Source organism: Enhydra lutris, unplaced genomic scaffold (genome assembly GCF_002288905.1).
Source record: "Enhydra lutris kenyoni isolate GAN:26980312 unplaced genomic scaffold, ASM228890v2 scaffoldscaffold22, whole genome shotgun sequence".
Taxonomy (NCBI): Eukaryota; Metazoa; Chordata; class Mammalia; order Carnivora; family Mustelidae; genus Enhydra; species Enhydra lutris.
Window position 1 is genome coordinate 10,040,275 of NW_019154106.1, and position 26,879 is coordinate 10,067,153.

Consider the following 26,879-nt stretch of genomic DNA (forward strand, 5'->3'; position numbering starts at 1 on the left):
CTGGCAGCTTGCCATCATGCTGGCCCGCACCTATGGCTGCATAGGACGGCGTGCAGGCCCGACTGGCTGGGCACTGACATTGGGGGAGGTTCAAGGACAATGACTAGAGAGAGCCCTCCTTGGGGCCCTGGGAGCTGCCACTCCAGCCATCCTCCCCCACTCTCCCCTCCTCCCCAGGGCTTTCCTTCAGCAATCCTCCTTCCTCCCTGTCCTTCCTCTCTCCTTCCCCTTCTTGGAGTCTTCCAGTATCTCCCTTTCTCTGCCTCTTCCACTTCAGTAATCTTGACCATTTTCCAGGGTGCCTTCTTCCTTCCTCTCCCTCCACAGATGGGAGGCCTCTTCCCCCTCCTCTGTCTCTGTGCTTCCTGAGATTCCTTCTCTTTCCTCCCTACAACATGGAACAAATGTCCCTGTTTCTCTGGATCTTCCTGGTTCCCCCTGCTGCTCTAGAGCTCAGGTCTCTGTCTTCCTCTGCATGGGCATGTCTAGACTCCTTCGTTTCCTGCTCGCTCCCACTTCAGAGTCCCTTCCTCCTCAGTGTCCCCAGCTCCACCTCCATCCTTCCAGGTCCTTGGCGCTCTTTAGTTCTCCACCGGTTCCCTTGCCCTCAAGAGTTTCCCTGCCTCCTTCAGATGGGGCTGATGGGGCCGAGCGAGGCAGTTTCTCTGGCTGGTGCTGCTGTTTGTTACCTCAACAATCCCCCACCCATGTAAGTTGAAAAAGGGGGTCAGCCCAGGGCCCAGGGACTGGCAGCCTTGCCTCCTAATTAGTTGGAAGTAATTGCCTGGAAAAAAATTTCATTTAGAATGAGACTCTGAGACTCCAAGGTAGAGCTGAGCCAACTGATGGCCCCTGGGGACCAGGAGGAGGGAAGCAGCCCAGGTCAGGGTCTCAGGAAGCCCCTGGACTCCCCTCCCACCTCCCTGGCTTACCTCCAGGACCCCAGCCTTATGGAAGCACAGAGAGAGCACTGGGTTGGGAGTACCACCGTCTTCATCTGAATTTTGGTTCCACTACTCACTGTGTGGCTTGGGGCAAGCGTCTTATTTTTCTGTGCCTTAGCTTTCTCTCTTGTCCCATTGGAAGAATGCCTCCGTATCATGAGGGTTGACTCGGACAATGGCTGTGAAAGCACTTTGCAGGCTGTAAGTGCTGTAGGAGTGTGAGGTGTCACTCTGTTCCTCCAGTGTGCTCTCAGATGAGATATGAGGATATGCGGGAGTGGGGCAGCGAGGCTTCCAGAACATGGAAGGATGGCCAGCTGCAAGATTAAGGACAGACAGATGTGGTGTCCAGCCCCAGTCTCAGCACATGCCAGCTACACCACTCTGCATGGCCACCTCACCTCTCTGGACCCCACTTTCCTCATCTGTAGAAGGCTGACCCTCATGCTTTCTCCCGGGGGAGGGGTTGTAGTTTTCAATGTGAAAATGTTTACAGAGCTCTTAGCAGCTCTTGGCCTATAGTAAGTGCTCAATAAATTATATTATCTGTATCTACCATAAAGACTGTTATCTTTACTCCCTACCTGGATCCAGAGGGCTGTGATTTGGGGCATTGTCTCCAGGTGGTTTTATTTGCTTTGATGTTTGTTTTTGGAAAGAGGGGAATTTCCACACCCAGTGAGGCTAATATGAAGCAGTCCCTAGAAACACCAAGCAGATCTGCTTTTCAAAGAACCCCCACCTGTGGAGTTGTGGACAGGAGTGGGCAGAAACTGTGGCTTTCTCCCCTGACTCCCACTTTTTCCTAGAGAGGGGCTATGGGCAAGTTTCTTACTTAAAAAAAAATTATTTGACACCGAGGCAGTGAGAGAGGGAACACAAACAGGGGGAGTGGGAGAGGGAGAAGCAAGCTCCCTACTCAACAGAGAGCCAGATGTGGGGCTCAATTCCAGGACTCTGGGATCAAGACCTGAGCCGAAGACAGACGCTTAACAACAGAGCCACCCAGGCGCCGCTGTGGGCAAGTTTCTTATCTGGATGGATGTGAGGTAGGGAGCCTTTGCCCTCAGGGAGGCTAATTACAAGCCTTTGTGTTCATTGTGGTAGGACTCACCCAGTAATGGGAAGAAAAGTTGTGTTAGGGGCAGCAAGAAGTTTCTCGCTTGGCCTGGGTTGACTACTGGGTTGAGTCTTCGCAGTGAAGCAGGGAGCATGGTGTTTCAAGACGGCCTCAGGGCAGCCGGACTGCCTGGAACGTGTGAGTTATTGGGCGGCGCTGTAAGCTCGGAGCGCCATATTTTCCTGGGATTGGTGAGGGGGCGGTGACGGCGGACCTTATGCCACTCCGCCCAGCGCCACCGCGGGGGACCTTCTGTGTTTCTGCTCTAAGCGCAGTACCCGCACCAGCCGCCAGGAGGCGGTTCGGCGGGCTCTACTTGAGGGAATGGGAGGTGGCATTTACATTAGAGGGGAGGTTTTTTCTGTCCTGAGTCCGAGTGCTGACTGGGTCCTCAACATCTGAGGACCTCACCGGGGAAAGGGAGCTCTCAAAGTTGCCTGGTTGCCGCTGTGGCTTCAGCTCGTGGCTTATCAGGGAGCAACTGGCAGAGGAAACTGGGATCACTATGCTTTAGTGCTGCAAACAGCTCCAGTCCTTTGCATCCTGCTCATTAGGGGTGATGCAGAGAGCAGTCTAGAGGAGGGAGCAGTCCCAGGACTGAAACGAATTTCAGCACCAAGGATAGGAGCACTGCTCCTGCACCCTGTTTCAGAACCGTGGACAGATCCCAGGACAGCGCTCTAAGCGGCTCCTTCCTAGTATTTGTGGCGCAAATGATACCCCCAGAATATGGTAGTATAGCACCTCCCAGACGGAATCTCAGTCACTCATCCCAAGGAGACTTAGGACCAGAGAGTATAGTTAGTTCCCTAAGGCCACACACCCACAATGACACAGTGGGTGGCAGAACTGGATTCAGATCTCCAGTAGTCTCTCTCCAAATATTTCTCCCCACTGGATTTCCAGTAGTTCTCTCCCTCCTTCGTAAATATCCCTGGGAGAAGCTTCGCATTCTATTCTATCTCAGAGAGATCCCTTGAGCCGTCAAAGGTTAACTGTACCCTTTCTCCCACCAAAACACCAATCAAAATATCTGAATCTCAGGATGGAAGATTCCTAGCCCCTGAGGCTTTTTCATGGCTCCAAGCATCAGGTGGGAGGATGTTGGGCAGGACAGGTGCCCTGGCCTATAAGGAAGCCTGTGACTTGGGGAGCTAGAGTTGAGTCATCAGCATGAGGAACTCTTAAGTGCTCTGAGATCCTCGAATAAAACAGAGCACACCATTCCAACCTCAGCTTCTTTGCAGCCGTGTATTATTAATAACAATAAGATGCTGACTTAGGCCAAGGCACAACGATGCATTATTCATAGTAACTAGTGGTCAAGGCCCGCACTTAATCATCACACGTCCCTGATCCTGCCCCTGCTCCACACTCCTGGTGGAGAAGCCCTCCACCTGAGCTCCTTCCTTCCTGAACTCCTGCTGTTCTGATGGACATGAGCATTTTCAGGGGTATCCAGGTGGCTTATCAGCTTTGGGATCAGCATGGTTGAGGAGGGTGGTTGATTCCCAGCTAACTCAGAGCTGGCACCTGATCCCCTTCATCTTGAATGGCTTTGACCCTCATGACTTCCAGACTCACCAGCTCTCTAGAGTTGCTGATGGTCTCAACCCCCCTCCCCCATCTTCCAAGGCTGAAAACTGAAGCCAGATGTACCAGGCTTCCCTAGGTCAAGAACTGTGGGAGGTGGGGGTGGCTGTGGTGAGGGAGAGGTAGAAGATACCCCATCGCCATTAAATATGGCAGGAGATGTGAAACCGTAGGCAAACTCAGGAGTACTTTGTAAACTCCTCGGCACTGAACAGACGTGAGCTGTTATTACCAAGGCCATGCTCTCTGCTGGAAGAGAGAGCCAAGGTAGAAAAGGCACGGAGGACTCGTGGATGAGGACTTTGTAGTTCAGCAGGCCCTGCTCCCCTGATGAGGAGTTGACGTGCTGGTGGATCCTGACATGTCCCCGTCCAATTTCTTGCTGGAACGGCTCCTGGCCCATCCGAACAATCCTTCATTTGCTGTTTACTCACTTGGCATCTCCTCTGAATTCTAAACCGTCTGCATCCAGCCGGCCTCTGTGGCCCCTGCCAGCGCTCCCTCCCTAGCTCACTCACGCATTATCTGTTTTTATTACAGTCAAGGTTGAGGAGGCTTGCTCGTGCTAAGCCCCTATTTTCAGTTACTTGTAACTTTCCAAAACAATTCCCCTCGGGCCTCCTCTTTCACCAGCCTTGGGCCCACCCACCCCAGGTGAAGCCTGAGGGGTTGTGGGTGTCTCCTTGGCTTTCTGAAGGACACTCAGGCAGACTGTCCAGGGGGCATGGGGCTAAGGTAGAGGCCCAGCTTTCCTGGGAAATGAATGCCAGGCTCTCTTTCCCCCTCCTTTTCCTTCTACCTGCCCATCTTATTTTCTATTTCCCAAGGTGGGTAGCTTGGAGGAGGAGTTTTAGACTGGAGAGAGAAGGCAGAAAATTCAGCATGTCGGGAGGCCCAGAGCTTTGCCTGGCTGTGTAAAGTTCAGAGTTTTGCTCATTGGTTTTCTGTTGCTTTCTCCCCGGTTCTGCCTTTTTCTAGCTCTGTGTGTGTGAAGGAAGGTGGGATAGGTACTGAAAATGTCCCCCTTTCCCATGCCCAAAGAGTCCTAGGGCTGGTAGACTCTGCACTTGTAAATACCCTCCCACCTTCCCCCCATTTCCATCTGCTCAGCACACACGTGGAGGGGCGCTTCCTTTGGAAACCTGTGACTCTAGCTTTTGCTGCTTTCCATCTTGAACGTCATCACGCAGCCACCAAAGGATGGAGGGGGGAGGCGCTGGGGCCTGATGTGTCGTAAGTAGTGCAGAATCAGGTGGGAGGAGGCAGGATTAGGATGGGAAGACGCTGGCAGACGTAGCCCCAACCACCCCCAACATCATTCTGCTTTATTCCGGAATAGTGGTTGTGCCCTAGACGGTACCAGAGACAGAGCCCTGGGCAAATCCTGGGCTACCCCACTTGTCTCTGCTTCCTGCTCACCCTTATCTAACCCCAGGGGCCCAGCTCCCCAGCCTGTTCAGAGACCTTTAGGTGGACTGAGCCTCTAATGCTGGTGCTTTACTGAGGCTGAGGGCTGGGTCAGTGCAGGGAGGAAGGATCTCTGGGAAGGGTGTGTGTGAGAGGAGCCTGTGAAGCTCTTGGGGTAACTCGGGCGTGGCTCTCATTGGTAAAATTTGGGGGGAAATTCCTCCTCCTGACTGCCTTTTCTTTTGTGTTCCCTCTATTTCTTTCTTCTCTTGGCTGTCCTCAGAGTGTCTTGGCTCAAGGCTCAGCTCTCCTTGGATGGAATAAGAGAGAGAGTGAGCTGTAAGGTTTGAGGTTTACAGACTCCAGGTGCAATCCTGGCTTTACCTCTCTTCTGCTCTGTGCCCGTGGGCAAGTATTTAACCCTTCTGAGCCTCAGTTTCTTTCTTTGTAAAACAAGTATGAGCCTGTTTACCTCCAGAGGGGAGCTGAAGATGTGAACATGATTCAGTGTTTAGCGTACATTACTTACTATAATGAGAGGTATTTGGTAGGGAGAACAAGGGCCTGCGATCCAGGGATCCCAAAAGAGGGAAGCAGTCTAGGTTTGGAGGGTGTGGTGGTGATGGGACAACTTTGGAAGGCCTGGATATGGAGAGTGTGCGTGTCACCAGCTGGGAGTACAAGAGCAAGCAAATTCCGGGAGAAAAGTCTGTGTGCACAGATTTCCAGCGTGTCCAGCACCTGTCCAACGTGTCAGTCTTGCATCCTGGGCTGTGGGCTGTGGGCTTTGGGGGAGCCCAAGAGATGGGGAGACATGATCTTACCCCATTGGCTCTGCTTGGGGGACAGGCCTACCCCCAAGAAAAGGGTGCTGGACAGAAGGTCAGTTAATTCAAACTTGGGGAATGAAGAGACTGCTGTGAGCACTTGTCATCAGGAAGGGCTTCCTGGAAGAGGCAGGCTTACCTGGGGGCCTTGAATAACTTCAGGCATCTGTTCAGCACTTATTTATCCAGCTTTCTTGGGTACCAGACCTGGGGCTACAGAGATGGGTGATCGAGGGGTTCCCATTGGGGGAAAAGACAGAAAGTACTAATTATTAACCCACAATGATGAATTGCCATAGTTACAGGGGAGGCAGAAAGGAATGTGGGAGGGAATGAAGACCATCTCGTCTCGGGATAGTAACAGTAGGAGATAGAAGGAAAGTATTCCAGGCAGAGGGAAGAGCTTGTGCCGAAGTGGGAAAGAGGTTGGCCTTCTTGAAGGCGGAAGGAAAGTGAGGCGTGGCTGTACCACGCAGTAGAGCCCACAGTGGAGGGCTGGTACGTCCTTCATCTCAGAGGGAAAGGGCAGGCTCGTGTCCTTAATCCACCGTGCCTGTCTCTTCTCTGTGAAATGGGGATGATCGTGGTATCTGCTAGAACCTCAGCAGGGGACGTTAGGGGTGGTTTCCGTCGCTTGAAGGTGAACCGCTGAGGCCCAGAATGGGCCTACCCGGGGTCGCAGGCCAGGGGCGGAGACGTGACTTGAATCCGGGCCACCTGCCCCCAGGTCTACTTCTTGTCCCACTGCTCTGCCTCAGAAGGACAGACAGAATTTGAGTAGAGGAATAACAGGTCCTGGGAGAGGGTTCCATGCCAGAGGATGTACGTGAACAACTAGACCTCGTGGATGATGGAGTGGGCCGGGCATCTACTCGTGGCCGTGGCCGTGTGTGCATTTGTGTGTGTGAGTGTGAGCACGCCGTGAGCCTCCAAGGCTTGTGTGTGTGCATGTGTTTGTGTGGACATGGGTATCTGTGCACAGTGTGTTTATCATGTGTGTGAGTGAGCATGAGTGTCTGTGTAAGGGATGGGTCTCTGAGGCTGTGTGTGTGTGTGCGCGTGTGTGTGCGTGCACACCTGCATGCACATGTGTGGAGTGTGGGCCGCTTGGTTGTCTGTGCCAAGAGCGAGTCTCTGTGGTGTAGGCACGCGTGTGTACAAGCCATGGGTGTTCATGTCTGTGACCTGTGTATGTGTGTACCTCCTCCCCCTCCCTGCCTTTCTTCCCCCCATCCCACACCCCCGCGCCGGGCAGCTGGTGAGCGTGCCCTCAGAAGTCCATTCCCTCTCCAGCAGCTCCCCAGGGCATCCCAGCAGCCAGCCGTCCTGTTTGATTCTGTTCATCCATAAATTATGGCTTGCTGAGGAGATGAGAAGGAGTTGGGAGTGGGGGCAGAGCCTGGCAAGGGACGGGCTCAGGTCTGTGGTTCATACCTGAAGCCCAGCCTGGCTTCCAGCTGTGGGCGCCCCCACGCCCCCTCGCCCCAGCCCTCCCCACTCCTCACTGCTGTGGGCATTCACTGATGCTCTTGGTCTTGGTCAAGCCCCAGGGCACGGATCCTGATGCACTGAACTGGGCAAGACAGGACCCCTGGCCTGTGCTGTCTGGTGGGGAAGAACTAGATGTGTATCTAGTTCAGTATTTTATTCAACGCTCACTGTGCACTGGCTCCGTGCCCCAGATGTCTCCACTACAGGGCAAACGTGGTAATACCGTGATAACAACGAGCATATATTGCCTACTTATTTTGCATCAGGCACTGTGCAGAATACATCATATGTGCTCATTTCTTTAAACCTCACAACTGTCCTAGGAGACCTGTACTATGATTGGCCCCCATTTACAGATGGGGACACAGAGGCACACAAAACTTAAGTCACATGTCTTGGAAGAAGAAGAGCCAGAATTTGAACCCAGAGAGTCTGTTCCAGAGCCCTGACACTTAATCACTGTACCCTAAAAGGAGGGTGCAGGCTCTGTGTGATAGGAGCTCCTAGGCAGGAGAAATTCATTCCCACTGGGGATCTTATGGAAGGCTTCTTGGAGGAGGTGTTTTTTATCAGGGTCTAGAAAAATCAGGAATTGTCAGACAAAGATGGCATGGGGAGAGATTGAAAGGGGTCCTCGTGTGTGTGTGTGTGTGTGTGTGTGTGTGTGTGTGTGTGTAGAAGAGAGGCTCAAACTCTGTCACTGTGGCTTCTCCCATCTCTTCCCTCCCATCTTGTTTGGGTGACAAGTGGGATAACATGCAAGCACTGAAACTTTAACAGTATTTACTGAGCACCTCCCATATGTCAGCCTGTTGCAGAATATCCAGAAGGAGCAAAACAGTAAAGCCCTTACCTTCATAGACCGTGGAGTCTGGTACACAGTGGGCATTTAATACATCGTGGCCTCTATTAGTATCATTATTCCTAGAGGCCTGGGGTTCCTGCTCACTCATTCTTTCAGCAAGCTTTTGTCAAGCACCTGCTGTAAGCCTGGCCCCTCCTTGGTGCAGGGGAGACAGCGGGGAACAGAGGGCAAGCCCCGCCCTCAAGGAGCAGACATTCTAGAGGGGACAACGGCTGAGCTCGAGCCTGTTGTGCACCCTTGGAGGTGGGCTGCCTCCTCAAACACACAGACTTTACCCCGAGAGCCGCTGCGCTGGGGGCTTGGTCTGGAGCATGGGACCCCACCAGATCATGGTTGACCCCGAGCTCAAGTTGGCCAAGTGCCCACCACAGGCCTGGGCAGGGGGTGGGGGCAGCCCTGTGCCCAAGCTTGTGCCTCACTCCCCGGACACCCCTGGGATCAGACCCAGGAGGCTCGGCTTTCCCCACTCCCAGCTGCCCCCACCACCCACGGCTCCCCAGTGTTACCCGTCTGCCCTTGTCCATGTCTCACCCCCAGGACCCAGGATGTCTCCTCCACTCAAGGAGAGGTTGTGGAACCCGGCCCTGTCAGAGTCTGACGAGGGCTGCAATATTTTCTTTCCCCCGATGTTAATATGCTGACACTAAGGGGACTTGAAACCATGTATGTCATCGGAGGACAGGTTAGAAAGGCCAGGGCGGTTGTGCCTGGAGAAGACTGGAAGGGGACATGAGCGCTGTCAGCAAGGATTTAGAGGTCTGTCATGTGGCAGAAGGAGCCACGTGTTCCCAGTGGCTCTGGAGGGCAAACTTGGGAGCGAGGGGGATGGGGGTGGAGTGGGGGAGTTCTAGGGAGACAGACTCCGCTCAGCACGGGGCCCAGCCACCCTCCCTAACCCCGCCTGGCAGTGGAGCGCCTACCAGAAGCAGCTTCTTTTCCCTGAAAGGGCTGCCCAGAGGGTTCGTGTGTTGCTGGGGCCAGACTCCATGACAGCAGAAGTCCCTTCCAGCCCCAAACTTAGTGATCCGTGCTCTGGGAATGGGGTCACTCCGGCTGGCAGGCAAGAACACACACCTGCACCCCCTTGATGATAACAGCGCTTGCTGGCTGAGGACACCGTGTCACTTTCGGTCACCGCATCCGTGCAATTTGCAGTGACAAGCGTGTGTTTCACCCCAGCTTCGAGGGCTGTGGGTGGGCAGTAGTGGGGGCAGGGGGAAGGGTCGGACTCCTTGCCTGTGACATGATAGCAGAGGATCCTGGGGGCCCCCATTAGGGGGTGCAACTTGCCTTAGCAGCACACCTCCTTCTTCAAATGGAACTTTCAAGTCCCCATACATGGTTTCAAGTCCCCTTAGACGCCCAAGATGTGAAACAGGGAAATGTTGCTGCTTTTTGGAAGAGGGCTTGAGAGACCTCAGCCTCATCTCGGCATCCACGTCTGTAGCCCCTGACAAAGTCCGGGAATGCTAACAGTTCCAGAGAGCACACAAAGCAAAGAAAGCCGACTTTGAGCCGGATGGCCTAGGTTTGAACCCTGGCTCCGCTACCTCCTACCTGAATGACCTTGGACAAGGTTCTTGACCCCCCTTGCGTCTCCGTTTCCCCGTCTGCAAAATGGGGACAATCATAGTGCCTCTTCCTTCCATTGCTGTTGGGAGGACTAAGTTGTTATGTCGTGGGGAGCGTCTAGAACACCTGGCTTATTGCCAGAGGAAGGGTCAGCTCTCCCATAGGTGAAGGTATGGACATCCGAGAGGCTGGGCACCTTGCTCACGGCCCCATAGCTGTTTAGGGGCTAGAACAGGACCTCCACCCAGTTCTCCTAGACTCCTAGCCCAGTGCTCATGCTGCCTGCCCACAGAAGGCTACTTGTTTTGGGTGGGCACTCCCTGGGTCTCCGGCGGCTCTTCTCAGCGTGTCCTCCGGCTTCTGGGGTTCACAGGCTCCATTGTCAGGGGTCCCCTCCCTACAGCAGTTTTGAGAAAGACTTTTTTGGTCAAGAGAGGAGGTAGACCTTCTTGGAGAGTCACCCGATGGCCAAGATGTGTGTGGAAGGGGAGGTACGTGGAGAGGGTGTGGGAGGCCAGAGGAACCCAGCCAGAGCACGGCCTCCGGCCTCCTACCACGGCCTCACAGCTACCAGATCAAGAGCCTGCTCATACCCACTCTGGTCCTGACCCTTCCCTGCTCAAAAACCTTCCATGGCTCCCACAGTGAGCCCCTCAACCTGACAGACAAACCCCTTCCCCATCAGGCCCCACTCCCTTCCCAGCCGGTCCTCCTCCACTTCACACCCACTAACTTAGACCAGCTCCTCAGACAACGCGCCTGACCCTCCCCCCCCCCCACCCCTACTCCCTCTTCTTGCTCTTGCTCTTCCCTGTCCCTGGATCATCTCACCCTCACCGCATAGCCATCCGCCAGACCACACCAAATACCACCTCCTCAGGGAAGCCTTCCCAGATAGCCCTCTAGTCCAGCAGGCATTTCTTAATTTGTGCTCCCAGAGCCCTCTGTTTACGGCTGAGAGGAAACTAACACTGCCAACTTTAATCACAATATGTATCTATCAAGTGCCAACAGTAACCCCCTGGGGTAGGTGCCGCCGTTGTCTCTACTGGAAGGCACTGAGTGCTGAAGACACTTGTCCAAGGCCACTCGGCTACAAAGAGGCAGAAACTGCACTCACCCTTTGGGCTTTTCGTGGCTATTTTGGAGTCTGGAGGCCCGAGCTGGGTGTTCTGCCCTTCACTGGCTCTGGGGCACTGACATGCTAAGAGATAATCCCCTGAAATCTTGCCTCTTTCCTGTCCTGCGTGCCTCATGCTAGATTCTTAGCAGATAGTGATTGAAGAAAGCTCAGACCAAAAATGGAATTTATTTTTTTTAAGAGTGAGTTCAGGGGCGCCTGGGTGGCTCAGTGAGTTAAGCCTCTGCCTTCGGCTCAGGTCATGATCTCAGGATCCTGGGATCGAGCCCCGCATCGGGGCTCTCTGCTCAGCGGGGAGCCTACTTCTCTCTCTCTCTGCCTGCCTCTCTACCTACTTGTGATCTCCATCTCTGTCAAATAAATAAATAAAATATTTTAAAAAAAAGTGAGTTCAACAGAGGAAGGTGTGAGGTCACCTGCTTTTCTGGCCCACATAGCGCCCTCCTTCCAGACTCTTCCAAGGGGGCAGGGGCAGTTCCTGCAGAGACAGCTGGAAAAAGCACAGGTCCCCTTCCTGGGAGGTACGTTCGCCCCTCTCTTTACCACAGACTTGAGTCTTGGGGCACCGGCGGTGTGACCTGTGGTGTTATGGCCATCACTCTCCCCCCTTGTTCTGCTCCCCACCACCCTCAGAAGCCTGGTGGTTAAAGATAGAAGCCTCCCATTTGGCAAATGAGGCCGAGCTGTGTTCCTCCACCCCAGAGAGAAAAGGGCAGGACCAGGACCTTGGCCTCTGCTAGTTGTCCAGGCCAGAGCTCCTGGGTGCCATGGGCTCTGATGTTGACAGTGAGCTGGGGACAAGGCTGGGTCAGGGCGGGGAGGCTGCAGACTTGGGACAGAAGGAAGCTTGGTTGGCCTGGCAGGTGGACTGAAGGGGACCAGGTAAAGGTGGCCTTTTCCCACAGCTAGGAGGCTCAGGAAGTCGGGAAGGGAGAGGTGGTACCCAAGCAGGACTTGAGGGAAAGCAGGGGGTGAACGGACCAACCAGGGCACTAGAGTGCTGATAGGAGGGAACCCCAAAGGCCCTGAGAGCTGGGCGAACCACAGGGCCCTTCTCCTCGATGCCCCGTAGCCAAGCAATGGAGACCGGGAGCCCAGAAGCTAAAACCGCAGGAACCAGGACCAGACAGATACCGTCAGCTCTTAATTACCGCCCTCGCTGGCACCGAAAAGCCCACGCAGGCTCCTCTGTAAATAAACAGCGTCTACTTGCCTTCAGGACGTACCCTAGTGCATACGTATTCACAGTGCACGTGTGATCTCTGCTGCTCTCGTTTGACTCACTCCCCCACATGAGAATTTCTGGTGAAATTTTGCCTGCCTTGCATTTGCTTTGGGCTCATACTTGCAACCACCTGTGAGAAGACAGGGAGGAGGTTTAATCCGCATTTGCATGGGCGAAAACTGAGTGGTTCTGTGACTCGTCCAAAGCCACAGCGAGCAAGGGGTGGGATTTGCATGGAACCTGGGGCTTGTGTCCCGGGCCAGGTCTGTCAACATAGCCACTTCTGAAATATAAGACCCCTGAGCTCTTGGAATGGAAGCTTCTGGTGCCCCTCACCCCCTTGTGCCCCCCCTCCACTGGGTGGGGGGAGCAAGAGAGGCAAGCTCAGGGGGCTAAGGGGTGGGAGGGCAGGGCCTACAGGGGCCACTTGGGTGGTCTTCCAGTCCAAGGAAAGCTGAGCTGCAGGGGCTAAGGGCTGGTCAGAGGGATTCCAGAAATTCCCTTTTGGACTACACATGTCGCCATCCAGGTAGGGCCAGACACTTCTGAGGGTCTGTTAGGGCCCATGTGGCAGATGTCGTCCTTTGGGGAAATGGGGCTGGAGTCGTGGCTCGGAGTGTGGGAGGGGATGGGAGGGGGCTGAGCAGGAAGGCTGTGCAGAGGCAATGGCTTTTTTAGGGGGAGTAGAAGTGTGCACTGAGGCCTGGCTGGGCGGAGGGCACCCTCGGCATCTCCCTTTGAGGGAGCTCATGCAGGGAGGGTGTGGGAGGAACTTCAACCTGCACAATTCCCCCATTTTACAGATGAGGAAACTGAGTCACAGAGAAAGAAAGGAACTTCCCAAGGTCAGCCAGCAAGCGTAGCTGGGAGTGGAACTTGAGGCTCAGAGCTCCCAGTGTGGGGGCCAGCTGGTAGGGTAGGGTAGTTGCTCTGGAGGTGGGGGGGCTCAGGGCTGAGGGAGGGTGGGCGGCGCTGACCAATGAGGGTCTGACCTGTGTATGTCCTCCCCAGGGGCGCCCACCCGCGATGTCTTGCTGGTCTCTGCCATCATCACCGTCAGCCTTAGCGTCACTGTCGTCCTCTGCGGCCTCTGCCACTGGTGTCAGCGCAAACTGGTGAGGCTCCTGAACCTTGATGATGGGCCCTACATCCCGCCCCCCACAGTCCCTGGCTCCTGAACCCTCTCAAGGGCTCCTGACCCATCTGCTCACGTAGTCGGGCCCATTTCCGCAGGAATTGACACGCATGCACGCACTGCATTTGCCTGGGTGCTGGCTCCATGTGTCGTGTGTACACCCAGAACCACACACCCAGGGACACAGTTGGGGACAGACGTGAGTCTCTCAGGCATTCGCACGCTCGCCACTACAGGCACACACGCCCCGCCCCCCCCCCCCCGGAAGAACCCGTAAGCGCGGCCTGAGAACCGGGGCCCCTCCCACCCCAGTGCCTGGCTCCCCACTGCCCGCAGCCCGCTGTTTCCCCCAACCCAGCGTTGGGCGTGGCCGAGCGGGGTCTCCTGACCAATGAGGAGGCGCCGCCCGCCCCACCCCACCCCCAGTGCCAGTACATCCATCCTGGTTCTTGGGGTTTGTACAAGCACAAACGGCTTCTTTTCATTTTTAACGAGGGCTGGGGAATTAACGAGCAGGATTAGGCCATCAATAAGTAACGAGACCATCAGGAGGGATATTCATCACCGGAAGGCCCGGGAGGAGAAGCCGGGCTGAGCTTCTAACCCACCCGCATGCAGCCCACAGCTCCCCAAAAGGGGCCCTGGGGCGGGCTACAAGGCTAGACCACCACCCTGCTTCCTCCCCAACCCCCCACCCTCAGTCCTGCTGCCCCAGCCCAGAAGTGCAGTGGGGGACTTTGGGGGCTGCTGTGGGCACCCCCAAAGGTGGTATATGTGCTGCCAAAGCAAGCACGGGGCACCCCCAAAGGTGGACCCAGAGGTGTCCCAGATGTCGGGCCTTCCCTGGGATTAGGTGCAAAAGCGTTTCTGACAGACACCTCTAGTCCCTAGATTGAGAACTGAGGGAGTGGGGGCCAGGCGCCCCATCTGAGACCCGCATTCTCTCCCTGCCTGAGACAGAGGGGCCTTAAGGATGAGCAGGGAGGGTTATGGCCCTGGGGACCACGTAGCCAGGTGCTTCAAGCCCCAATCCTACAGAAGATAAGGGTCAGAGAGCTCTGAGAAGGACCCTAGAGGCCCACAACCCAGCATGTCTCCTTCAGGAAAGGCAGACTCAGGAATGGGGAGCACGGCTTCCATCCTGGGACTCTTGGTTTCCGGGGCTTCTTCCCCTGGGGAGAAACCATGGAGAAGGCCAGCTCTGCCCTGTGTGTCCCGAGTGTGAGTGTACTGGTAACCTGGCCCTAGCCCACTCTGGGCATGCCATGCAGGTGCCCCAGGCTGGCCATCCCGCATTGTTCCTGGATCCCTGGTGTCTGCATCTGTCTCCAGAATTTCAGGGGCGGTGGAGGAGGGGACTTGGCCATGTGCCCGTGTGTGCGAGCGTCCTCCGAGGCCAGGGGAGGGGCTAAGCGCACACACACACACACACACACACACACACACACACACACACGTGCGCACGTGCCCTGCCACCCCTGTCGGGTCTGTTCCGCTGTCTGTGTGCAAGTCCGCATTTGAAGGCTGAGGAAGGTGTGTGAGCAGGCGCTGCCCGTGACCTTGAGTGGGGGTCTGTGTGCTGAATGGGCCACTCTGAGGGTCCTGGTGCAGTGCGTGTGTGTGTTCATCCCTGCCTGGTGGGGCGTGCTGCATCCCATCAGATCTCCACCTGAGTGAGCTGATAGCCACTGTCCTGATCTCTCCTGGTGAGTGCTACAGTGTGTGTGTGTGTGTGTGTGTGTGTGTGTGTGTGTGTGTGTTTTGTGGTGAGGGCCTCTCCCCTACCCCACTCACTTGGGGACCAGTGTTCAAAGATCACAGCTTTCATAGCTGGTGGGGGACCCGCCAGTATGGGAGGCACCTCCCCTGACCCAGTCTGTCCTCCCAGCCTCCAGCCAGGGACTTCCCTGGGGGTCCCAGCCGCAGTTGGTCTATGCCACTTTCTTCCCCGAGCTGCCCAGCCCCCCAGCCCTGCCTCAATTCCTCCCCCACCGCCCTCCATGGGGGTTGCTGGGAGCTTTCTGCCTGGGCTGCCTCTGTGCTTTCCGGGAGGGGATTTCATATGCCCCTTGCACAGTTCCTCGGCCTTCCTTGCCCGCCTGTCCCCTCAGCAGCAGTGATAGTGGTGTGACACCCCGACAGCCCAGATCCCATTTCCAAACATTAATAACTTCCTTAATCTCCAGCTGGCTTTTTCCAGATCAGCCTGGCCAACCCCCTCCCTGAGAAGCAGGCTGATGGGATTGGCTTCCCTTAGAGCCGCCCAGGGTCTCCTGGACCCTGCCTGGGTTTCCTGTCATTGCCCCCCCAACACCGACTCAAGTCCTGCCCTGGCTCCTGTCCCCCACAGTCCCACAGCTCCTGCTGCAGACTGACCATGGCAGCCAGAGGGGAAGTTTCTCTGTGCTGTGGAAGGAAGAGAGGCAGGCCCTGCCTGCACTGGGGACAGCCCACCCAGCCATGCCCCCAGCCATGCCGGGCCTCCAGGAAGGGGCAGCTGACTCCCCCTTAGAAGAAAGTGCTCCCTAGGACGAGTTCTCCTGCCAAGAGAGGAAGAGGAGAGGGAGTAAGTGGTGGGGTTGGGGGGCCCTCAACCCGGTCGTCCCTGCCGGACACCGCCTGAAGTGAGGGAGATTTGGGGGGGATGGTGGGGGTGGGGCTTCTTTCTCCCTGTGTCCTGTCTGGAGAAGGGCCCTTGGCCAGCATGGGCAGCTCCAGGCCCTGATTGTCCCAGTCTGGACTAGGCATTACTGGGGGTTTGAACTTCTGGGTAATGATGGGAGAGAGCGAAGACAGGTTTTGTGGACTCAGAGGAACCAACAGCTCTGTTTTTTTCACTCTCAAAATTTTGTCTCAGAGGCAACAGCCTGGGGCTGAGACCCCAGGGGGCCGGGGCACTCCCAGGGGACCCGTTCTGGGCATCGCTGGATACTATCTTCCACACCGAGTCCTAGAGACCAGACAGTCCCTAATGTTTCGGGCTGCGTTCCCCTGGGGGGTGGGGGGTGGGAGGCTGCTGAAGTGAGTCAGGAGAGAACCTGTCCTATCTGTGAGGAGAGCCTGGAAGGATGAGGGACCTGGGGCTTGTCCAGTGACAACACCCCTTTTCAGAAGGGAGGGAAAGGAGGTCAGAGAGGACAAGGGACTTGACCAGGGTGACCCGGGGAGGGTGCGGCGTTGCTGGGACCAGGACCCAGGCACCCCTGAGACCTGGGGGTACTGGGGGTAGAGTGAGGAGTCTGCCCCTCTGCCCACAGCATTCTGGGGAGCCCCGCCAGCTCTGCCAGGCTCACTCCGTGGGCCTGGAAGGGGCTGCAGCCAACAGGAGTGTTGGGGACACGGCTATGTGGCTCTTCGTTTGTTTCAGGGAGGGTAGACTGTCGTGGCCGCGGTGTGAGCACAGGACAGGATGGTGGGGAGATGTGTGTGCACATGTCGGGTGTGTGTGTGGGTGTGTGTGGGTGTCTGGGCTGTCACCACCCCACTGCACGCATCGGCCCGGGGCCCAGGCCCGTGGCCCGCGGGTGCGCGTGAGGACGCTCGGTGGCAGCCAGGAATGTTAATGGTGCCCGGCTCTGCAGGAGCTAAATTTAGAAACCCAAACTGAGAAGGTGAATGGGGCTCACCTTCCCAGCAGCAGGCCCGGTCCCCACTGCAGGCACGGCCCTTCTTCTCACCAGGAGACCTAGAGACCCCCCCCCCCCCCGCCTGGCCTGCCCAGCCTTCCCCCCACCCCAAGCTGGTGGGAGGAACTCTGGGGCGCGGGCCAAGTTGCCCCGGCCTCAGAGCCAGTGGGCAGCCTCTCTTCCTGAGGCTGCCTTCCTATAAAGGAGAGTGTTTGGGCCCTGTCCTGCCTCACTGCCCAAGGCAGGAGGACCCCAGGGAGCCCCCAGACAGTGCTGGACCCGGTCCTGGGCCGGACTGGGCACGGGGCCCTCTCCCTGCCCCCACCATTCACGTCACTGGCCACTGCCAACTTTGCCCCTGCAGGATGCCACCCCCACCATCTGGGGGTGGTGACGTGGCCCATATGACGTGGCCAGGCGCCTGAGAGCCGTCTGTCCGTGGCAGAGGGAGGTGTGTTTCTGGGAGTCAGCCCAGAGCCCCAGGAGACAGGCAGAAAGGAGGGGCCCCATCCCTGGGGGTCAGGGTTGGGGTGCCCTTCGAGGGGCAGAGTCGGTCCTCAGGCCTCATGGGACCAAGTTGCTACCAGAGGGGAAAGAGACAGCAGTGGAGCTGGCCCCCCATGGTGGTGACAGCTTCACACAGGGCCCCTGGATCCTTGTGGCCAAGGCTGGGCCCCAGCCTACTCCCCCTGCCCCCACCCAGGCCCGTGCTGGGGAGGCAGGGAGGGCGTAGTGCTGTCTCCCCGGAGTGACCCTCATGCTGTCTCCACAGGGCAAACGCTACAAGAACTCCTTGGAGACCGTGGGCACGCCAGACTCAGGGCGTGGGCGCAGTGAGAAGAAGGCCATCAAGTAGGTTCCAGGCTTCGAGTTTGGGGAGGGAACACGCAGGCAGCCCCATGTGGGAGAAGCCTCCCGTTCCCCAGAGCTGGCCACACACCCATTCAGTTTCCCCCTCGCATGGGGCGCCATTCTCTCTCCCTGCCCCCTGCCCGCACACTCCTACGGCCTCAGGGTGGCTCCGGGCTCCAGCTTTTCTGCCTGTGCCCCCACCCCCCACCCCAGACCCTCACAAGGTTCCAAGGACCCCAGCTCCATTTTCCCGCCGCTGTCACTTCCGGCTCTGTCTGCCTCCTCCCTCGACCCTGGTTGCCGTTTCCTCCATATCCCCTCACATCACAGCCATCTCCAACACGCTCCTAGCTCCCTGGCATATCCGAGCCCCCCGCCCCCTGCTGGGATCCCCTCTCCTGGGGGGCTCAGGCTCTTCTCTAAGGCCTCACCAGGGTCCTGAGGGTGACCTGGAAGATGGGCAGACCTCAGTGCTGGGCCACTTGGGAAGCAGAGAGTGGGGACTCTTCCCTTCCCTGTCACTCCCGGTCCCCACGGCCTGTCTTGTTGCCTCAGACTCCCCCAGGCTCCCTGTTTTGCTCTGAGATCCCTCTTCAAGGAGGTGGGTTTGCCTTCCTCAGACCACCTCGGCCAGCCCACGGCAGAGGTCACTGGGACACACGCAGGGCGGCCCCCACCACCAACCACCCCACCTGGCTGGAGGCTCTGGGAAGGAGGGTTCTCTCTGGAAGGTTCCTCTCTAATGAACCCAGGCCTTCCCCTCCACCTTCGCCTAGCGAGGGCCGAGCCTGCCAGCAAGGGGCTTTGCCTGAAGGGGAGCCGCCCCAACCTTCCCTGACCCCCACTTCCTTCCTGTAACTCAAGGCCTGCACCATCCCCGCCCCACACCTTGCCTTCTGCCCCCTTCCCACAGCCTAGTCCCTCCTTCTTGTCTGTGTTCTCCCTTCCCCTTCTCCCCTGCCCCTGAGGGCTTCCTTGCTGTTCCTCCTCTGTTTTCATCTCTTACTCTGACCCTGTTTGGGGCCTTCACAGAATCTTCCTGGCGTGTGCCTTGTGGTGGTGGTGGGGGGGGTGCGTGGGCAAGTGGAGGGGTGGGCCTGCTGAGGTTGGGGGTGGGAGGAGGCTCAGGAGGAGGCCTCGGGGAGCCTTTGAAGTGGTTTGGTTGCAGACTCTCCAGTCTTCAAAGCAGAGAGCTGGCAGGTCTCAGGGGCTGATGCCGAGTGCAGGCCCCGGGCTTTCTAAAGGTGGGGAAGGACCACGTGGGGTCCCCATACCAGGCCCCTAACCCAGTTAGCAGCTGGGCCGGGGCACTTGTCTGCCGAATGACCATAACCTGGGGATGGATATGTTCTAGATAGTCGTGGAAAGGGCCCGTGAGAGGAGATGGGATGACCAGCAAGGGGGACAGGCTCTGCAGGCGGGGGCAGCACCCTCGAATGTTCTCGAAAACAAAGGGAGGGCAACTCGAATGTTCTCGAAAACAAAGGGAGGGCAACGGCTGCCTCTGCCCACTCTGCTGAGCTATAGAGCTTTTGCCTCAGGGGAGGGAAGCCACCATTCAGCATGCCCCTAGGTTCCTAGGCCTTTACCTCTTGCCAGGGCCCAAAGCCAATCACATGGCAGGAAGCAGGGCTTACCCATGACACTTAGGACCTCCTCTGAAGGGATCTTTTGTCAAGGATTCTGGGAAGTTGCATTCTTTAGCAGTGGTTCCCAAACTGTGTTCCTCAAAGCACTCCATAAATGATTACTGGTTGTTCCATGAATTCCTGAGGTTTCATGGGTTCCGTGACCAACTAAGTTTGGGAAGCACTGCACACTCTATCCCCCTCTTGGAGATTAGGGTATTCGTTGATACATTAAAGCCTCTGAGAAGTCCTGCAGGAAAGGAACCTGTGTGTCCCAAACTTTTAAAATTAAAGATGGTCTTTTCCAGTACCGCAACGGACTACACGAGGGACCCTGGAGCTCCTTGGAACAGAGGGTGGGAAACCAGCCTGGCAGTGATGACCCTGGTGGCTCTTTCTCTGCAGGACCTAGAATTGGAGGACACTTGATTTTGGAGATCTGGAGGGGCAAGGGGAGGGAGGCTGTCCAACTTGTTCCATCTCTCTGTAACACTGGGGGAGGTGGACCAAAGGATGTCTCTGGCAGGAATAGGGTCTTCTGTCGAGGGAGCTTCTCCAGGAAGGGGCCTCCTAGTACTGAGGGCCTGTCCTGCCTCTCCCACCTCAGCCTCCACTGTGCCTTTCACAGACTGACTCAGGACTTTGGCTTCGAACCCTGTGTACAGAGTCCCTGTGAGACGTTTCTAATGTGCACTCTGGACAGACAGACACTGCCCACACCCCTCTTGGGCCAGGACCACCATCTCCTCTGGGCCTGTGGTGGCCACTCAGCTTCTCTCCTTTGTTCCCAGGTCTGAGACAGAGAACCAAGGTCAAGGTCAAGCTCTGGTGTGGGGTGTGGGGGAGAGAAGCAGGTCCCCCAAGAACACATTTGCTCCATCTTCAGAGGGTGTGCCTCCCCCACAACACGGCCCTTGCCTTGGCCTTGAGCAGTGGCAGGGCCTCAGCACAGGCCAGGCCCACCCCAACACCTCCTAGGGCCCTTTTCCCTAGATGTGTTTCTGAGGGCTCTGGCATGACTCCCTTCTAGAATGTTCCTTTGGCCTGTTTCTTCTGCCTTTCCTCTCCCTGTGCTCCCAGGCCTGCTCCTCAGGGCCCCAGGAGCCTGACAAGCTGATGGAGCCCCTTGTCTTTGGCTCCTAGGATTTCCAGGCTGTGCCTTCTGTTGGCCAAGGCTTCTGCAGCCAGCCCCCAGCAGAAGTCCCCATATTCTCTCTTCTTCCAGCCTATCTGCCTCATTGGTGTGACTTGTCTCAGAGCAGGAGGGGGTGGGAAGAGTGGGTCAGAGGGTCCCTTCCAGACCTAACAGCTCCACCTTGGAAAGGATCAGGGGCACAGAAAGAGGCTACCCCGGCTGGCAGGTCAGGTACGTGTCAAAGGCCTGGGGCTGAGTCTGCCCATCAACCCCCAGAGAGAAAGGCAGTCTCCCTCCACACAGGCCCCAAAACATTGGACCTGACGGGCTGCGGATGACTCTGGTCACACCCTCAGCAAGGTCAGAGGCCTGGAGACCCTTCTCTTCTCTGAGAGGTCACCCAAGCACCATATCTGCAATGAGGAGCCTATCCTCAGCTCGGCTGAGATCCACCAAGCTCCCGCAGAAGCTGTATCCTAGGAGGGGAGAGAGCAGAGGAGGCTGGGGGAACTTGGGCCAATGGGAAGAGGAGAAAGATGGGCCGGGAGCACGGCCTGCCCCAGGAGTGGCTCAGTGGAGGTGGATGGAAGAGGAGAGAACTTTGGGTCTCCGCTATGGGAAAATCAACAGCCCAGCGGCTCTGGCCAACCTTCTGGTTTCGCAGGTGGGGAACCTGAGGCCAGGAGCAGTGGGCCCCCCACACCCACGCCCCCGAGAAGTTAGCAGCAGGGTCTGATCTACCTTTCAGCTCTTTCCAGCCAGAAACCAGCACCCTCTCCTCCTCCCACTCCCCACACCATCCTCCCCCAGGCCTATCCCCAGCCCCCTCTCCTCTCCTCCCCTCTCACCATCTTTCTCTCTCCCACCAGCTTCCCGGGGTGCGAGGCTCCAGCCTGCCCACCAGCAGCTCGCCTCCTTTCTGCGTGGCTTCTCCCGGCCCTCGGCCCTCGAGCGTGTGAGCGTGTGCGGGCGCGTGTGTGCACGTCCACATGGGGCGCAGCTGCCCCCTCTCTTCCTCCCGCAGGAGCAGACCCTGGCCCTCTCCGCTCTCTGTGTGCGCGGCCCCGGGGCCCCTGTCCCCTCTGCCCCCGCAGGACTTGCGGTTCTTGTTTCTTCTTGTATCTCCCTGTTTTCTCCCCTCTCTCTCTGCCCCTCCAGCGATCTAGACAGAGACTTTTGGAATAACAATGAGAGCACAGTGCAGCAGAAATGGAGCTCCTATCCTCCCAAGGAGTTTATTCTAAACATTTCACCCTACGCCCCTTATGGCGACCCACGACTGTCCCTCAAGTGAGTGACTTTACCTGGTTTGATCCTATGTACCGAGTATCTGCGCACGCCCTCACTTCCCCTCCTGCTCCTGTCCCCGACTTCCCCCGACCGGTGCACCCATGGGCAGGCCGACCATGGAGACGAGCAACCCCTCCTGCCTCCCCTCTCCCTCCCGTTCCCTCCCGCCCCCTCTCCCTTCCCCCCCCCCCCCATCTCCCAGGGCCAGCGGAGCAGGAGAGCCTCCCTACCCCCCACAGTGGGTCCCCTGCGGGCCCCCACCCCCTTCTCTGTACAGTCAGGATGGGGTTGCCCGTTTGGTCCCTCCCTCTTGGTGTGGCTCGCTTTCTCCTCCCTGCTGTGTGCCGCTGCCCAGGCTGCTCGGTGGTGGTGGTCGGTGGTCGCGGTGCGGTCGGTGGTCGCGGTGGCGGTGGTCGGTGACGGCGGTGACGGTGGTGGGGGTGATGAATTCTGACTAACACGGCTTTCTCTTTCTCCCTGCCTTGGGGCCTCCTGGCCTGGACAGCCCGCTCTTCCTCCGTCGTTAACCCTTCGTTGTCCTGTGGGATAGAGTTGGAGGTGGCTGCCCTCCCCCCACCCCCGCCGCCCCTGCCCCAGGCGGTGGGGAGGGGCCGCCCCTCCATTGTCGTGGTGCGTTGTTCTCCGACCCCAGCCCGCCCGGCCCCCTCTCTCCTCTCTGCAGGCTCTGCTGTTCACCCACTTCGCAGTGCTGATGTGTCTCTCTCTCTCTCTGTCTGTCTCTTGTCCGTCTGTCTCTCTCCTCCTCTCTCACTGTCTCTTTCTTCCTTTTATCTGTCATTGTTTTCCTCCCTCTCCCACCCCCGCCCCCGCGTGTGGCCCGCCCTCTCCCCCCCACCGCCACCCCCGGTGCCCCTCTGGCCCGCGCGCCTCCAGTGGCACCCTCCTGTCGGGCGCCAAGGTGGCCGCCGCGGCGGGGCTGGCGGTGGAGCGGGAAGGCCGGCCGGGGGAGAAGCCAGCACCGGTGCCACCACCTGGAGAGGACGCCTTGAGAAGCGGCGGGGCTGCCCCCAGCGAGCCGGGCAGCGGTGGCAAGGCGGGGAGAGGCCGCTGGCGGACGGTGCAGAGCCACCTGGCCGCAGGGAAGCTCAACTTGTCCAAGTGAGTCATGGCCCTGTGGCCACCGGAGCCGGAGCTGTGAGCTCGGGCCGGCCCCCCGCCAGCGGGGACAGCGGGACCCCCCGCCCCGGCACGCCCGCTGCTCCCCCCAGAGGTGCCGTCCTCGGCCTCTGGCTCATTCCATTCCTTCACAAGACACACATCATCCTCGCCATCGGGCGCAACAGCCATACTGTGTCGCATCCCAGCCTCCGGCTGCTGCCCCCATCAGTCTCTTTGCTTGCCAGTGACCAAGCCATTCCATTTTCTGCCCCTGAGGCGGCTTCATTTCAATCCTCAGGTCATCCCATCCTCTTTGACTGGCCGCCCCATCCCAGCTGTCAGGTCATCCCTCTGTGGGCCACCCGTGGTCGTTCAGCCATCGGACCATCCCATCCCTGGGGAGCTGGCCCACTCTCAGCCTGTGTTCGATGCCACTCACCAGCCTTCCCCCTTACAGCCGGCAGGTGGCTCTAGACCCAGAGGCTGAGCCATTCCATTTCTGACCATCAGGCACCTCCATCGGCTTGTCCCACTCTTGCTCACACCAGTCCCCCGTCTGTCCTGCAGGCCCACCCTGAGCAGCTGGGCTGTCCCCATGGGGCCATCCTCATCTCAGCCATCCCCATTGGCTGTCCCGGTCTTGGGCAGTGAGCTGTCCCACTGTCAGGTGGTGGGTGGTGTGTTCTTGGTGGTTGGGTTGTTGAGCGCCCCAGCTAGCTTCTCTTTTCTGATGAGGGTGGTCTGGATGTCAGACAGAAGAGCCGTTTCCTTTTTAAAAGCTCTCTGAGCTTTCCAGACAAGACCGTCCCTCTCTTGGGCCACGGACACAGGGCTGGCCCCTGTTCACAGCAGAAAGTATGTTCTCTCCTCCCCCACCATGGGGCTGCCTTATTCTCATCTTGGCTTTTAGAAACTTCCGTTTCCCCACAGCTGAGCCTTTCCAGGCTCTAAATCCTTTGAACTATGACCATTCTCACCCGTTGGGACGTACGTTCCATTTTCAGCTGTTAGAACTGCCTCACTCCCAGCTAAGGGAGCAGACAGCCTCTCACTTAGAAGACTGGCAGCCCTGACCCCTTCTTAGCTGGGGGCTGCCCTCTTGCCTCCATTCAGCACCGCACACACCCCCCGCCCCGGTTCTCTTCAGAAGGCCCATGATTCCTGCTTTGGGACCACAGAGGGCCACTGTGCCGAGACCTTATTGCTTGCCGGCCTGAAGGCACACAGGCTGATTTCTCCCTTGAGCCTCAGGAAGGTCTCAGAGGGAAGCCCCACACTCCCCGGAGAGCCAGGCCCAGCACCCTGCCCTCCCCAGCCTGCTTTGGCCACAGACTCCAGGCTGGCTGAAGCCTCCATGCCATCCGCTGGCTCCAGGCCTGGAGGCACCAATTTTAGTTTCCTGGGACTGAGAGGTTGTAAATTGGACTAATTTTGGATGTGATAGGAAACCAAAATGAGGTCAGCAAGGAGGAGGAGGAGGCCGTCCAAGTGTCGTCCTCCCCTGCCTCCACCTCCCCCACCCCGCCCCCCAACAGGGAGCTATGGGCCTACCTGGTCTGACCCTGGTGGTAACCCGGGCTGCAGGCCCGAGCTGGGCAAGACTGCTGCCCCCTCCAGGACCCCAGCTCCCAGCCAAAGCCATGTTTTGCCTCTCTCTCTCTCCTCTCTCTCTCGTTCTCTCTCTCTCTCATTCTCTCTTTTCTATTCTCTGACTTTCTCTCCCTCTTTTGCTCTCCCTCTTTTTCTCTCTTTCTCTCTCTCTAGCCCATAGGGGCAGCCTAACTGTTGTCCTTTGCTTCCCAGGGTAGGCTCGGGGGGAGCAAAGCTGAGGTCTGGTTGCAGTGGTGAAAGTGGTTCCAAGGGCCCTGGAGCCCCTCCCGCAGACAGCCCGGGCGGGGAGGCGGGGAGGGGGACATGGCTGCCCTGTGGCCCTAGACCCACAGTTGGCAAGCTTTCTTTATAAAGGGTCAGAAAGAAAATCTTTAGGCTCCACAAGTCACATAGTCTCTTTCATGCCGGCTCAAGCCTGTCACAGCCATAGACAGGATGTAAATTAGTGTGTTCCAGTAAAACTTTATTTACAAAGACAAGGGGTGGGCCAGATTTGGCCCACAGGCCACAGTTTGTCAACCCCTGCCCTTGACCACTAGATTGGGAGACAGAGGGAGGGGACAGAGGAGGAGGCTGGGACCTCTGAGGTTCTGGCCCTGCCTGTGGGATGTGCTCGTGTCTCTGGCCGGAGGAACGAAGCAGGCAGGTTGCCTGGGGAAGCCAGGGATCTCTGACTCTTCCTACCTCCGTCTCCTGAGACATTTGCAGGTACCCCTGGCATGGGGAACCGTTAACTAATACATGTCCCCAGGCCCAACCTCACTGGGTCCCCATGGCAACCTTGGGACAGAGGCAGCTCAGGGATGATTTTCGCCCGGGCTTTATGAAGACACTCGGATGAAGAAACTGAGGGGTGGGCTCGCTCTTCCACAGTCCCGTGGTTCGGAAGCAGCAGAGCTGGAGCTTGAGCCCAGGTTCCTCTGACCTCATCCTGCCTCTGATCAGCCCTGTCCTGCTTCCCGTCTGTCCCTGCCCCCTTACCAGCATTTTTCAGGGATGCCGGTGGGCCTGCTAGGAGGGCGCCCTCTTCCAAATGCATAGTCACCCTGTCCTCCATCAGAATTGGGGCAAAGTGACCAGACAGGTGGTTCCTGGGGCTCCCACCTCATCTGATCCTTTCCCGGGTTCCTTCCTCTGACTGGGAGTCACTCCCAAGAAATCAGGAAGGGACACTGCACCTCAGAAACAAGGAACCCTGGAAGGAGGGCAAAGGTCTGCAGTCCTGAGACAGCCAGGGCAACCAGCAGAGGCCCAAGGACAGAGGGTGTCCGGGGACGGTCCCCAGCCTCTGTGGCCCAAGCATAAGAAAGGCCGCCTCTCCCTGTCTCGTCACACGTTACTAGGCCAGCTCTGCATTGGCCTGGATTTCCTCATGTCTCCAAAGGCCATTCGTACTTAGATCACAGAGGCAGACTTTCCTGGGGTCCCCCAGCGACACGGCGGGAGGGAGCGGCGGCTGCTCCCTCCACCCCGCGCCATTCCAGCACACCAGGTCCGGGGCCCTGGGGCCGCCTTCACCACGCAGCCTGCACAGCTCCCACGGTCTGAGAGGCGTTTGTCCGCCAGCCAAGCTAAGGCCAGAGGGTGGGGTGGGCTGGGCAGGGCCAGCCCAGGGGTGGTGGTGGGGGCGGGCTCGGGGCGGGCACGGGGCTCGGTGGCCTCCCGGGTGAGGTGGTGGCAGCTACGGCGCGGCAGCGACAACCGGGATGGAGGCCCCGCGAGGTCCGGCAGAGCGCGCCCTGCACTGGGGCCTCCTAGTCCTGACCCTCGGCTTCTTTCTCCTCCACTGTGATCCCTTCACCTGCTTCTCCTTTCTCTCCTCTCCTCCACCCGCCCCAAGTTTCGAGGACTCCACCCTGTCCACGGCCACTACCCTTGAGTCTATCCCCAGCTCCACGGGAGAGCCGAAATGCCAGCGACCCCGCACCCTGATGCGGCAGCAGAGCCTGCAGCAGCCGCTGAGCCAGCACCAGCGGGGCCGGCAGCCCAGCCAGCCCACCACCAGCCAGAGCCTGGGCCAGCTGCAGGCCCACGCGGCCTCGGCGCCGGGCCCCAACCCCCGGGCCTATGGCCGGGGCCAGGCTCGGCAGGGCACCTCCGCCGGCTCCAAGTACCGGGCGGCCGGCGGCCGCAGCCGCTCCAACCCGGGCAGCTGGGACCACGTGGTGGGGCAGATTCGAAACCGAGGCTTGGACATGAAATCCTTCCTGTAAGTCCCCCCCTTGAGCGGGCTGGCCCCCACCTCCCAACCCAGCCTCTCTCCCCTCATCTCCTTGGGGAACGGCTGGCCCTCCGTGG

The 26,879-nt window shown here is 58.2% G+C and overlaps 1 protein-coding gene across 1 annotated transcript in view; it reads left to right on the plus strand.

The window, feature by feature from the left end:
• The first annotated feature begins 13,183 nt into the window (after positions 1–13,183).
• Positions 13,184–26,879, plus strand: part of LOC111149508 (synaptotagmin 7) — a 37,110-nt gene continuing 23,414 nt past the window's right edge. Inside the window, exons 1-4 of the mRNA XM_022506604.1 lie at positions 13,184–13,300; positions 17,719–17,798; positions 21,720–21,851; positions 26,422–26,790. Of these exons, the coding sequence (XP_022362312.1) occupies positions 13,184–13,300; positions 17,719–17,798; positions 21,720–21,851; positions 26,422–26,790 (698 nt within the window). The remainder of the gene's footprint in view (positions 13,301–17,718; positions 17,799–21,719; positions 21,852–26,421; positions 26,791–26,879) is intronic.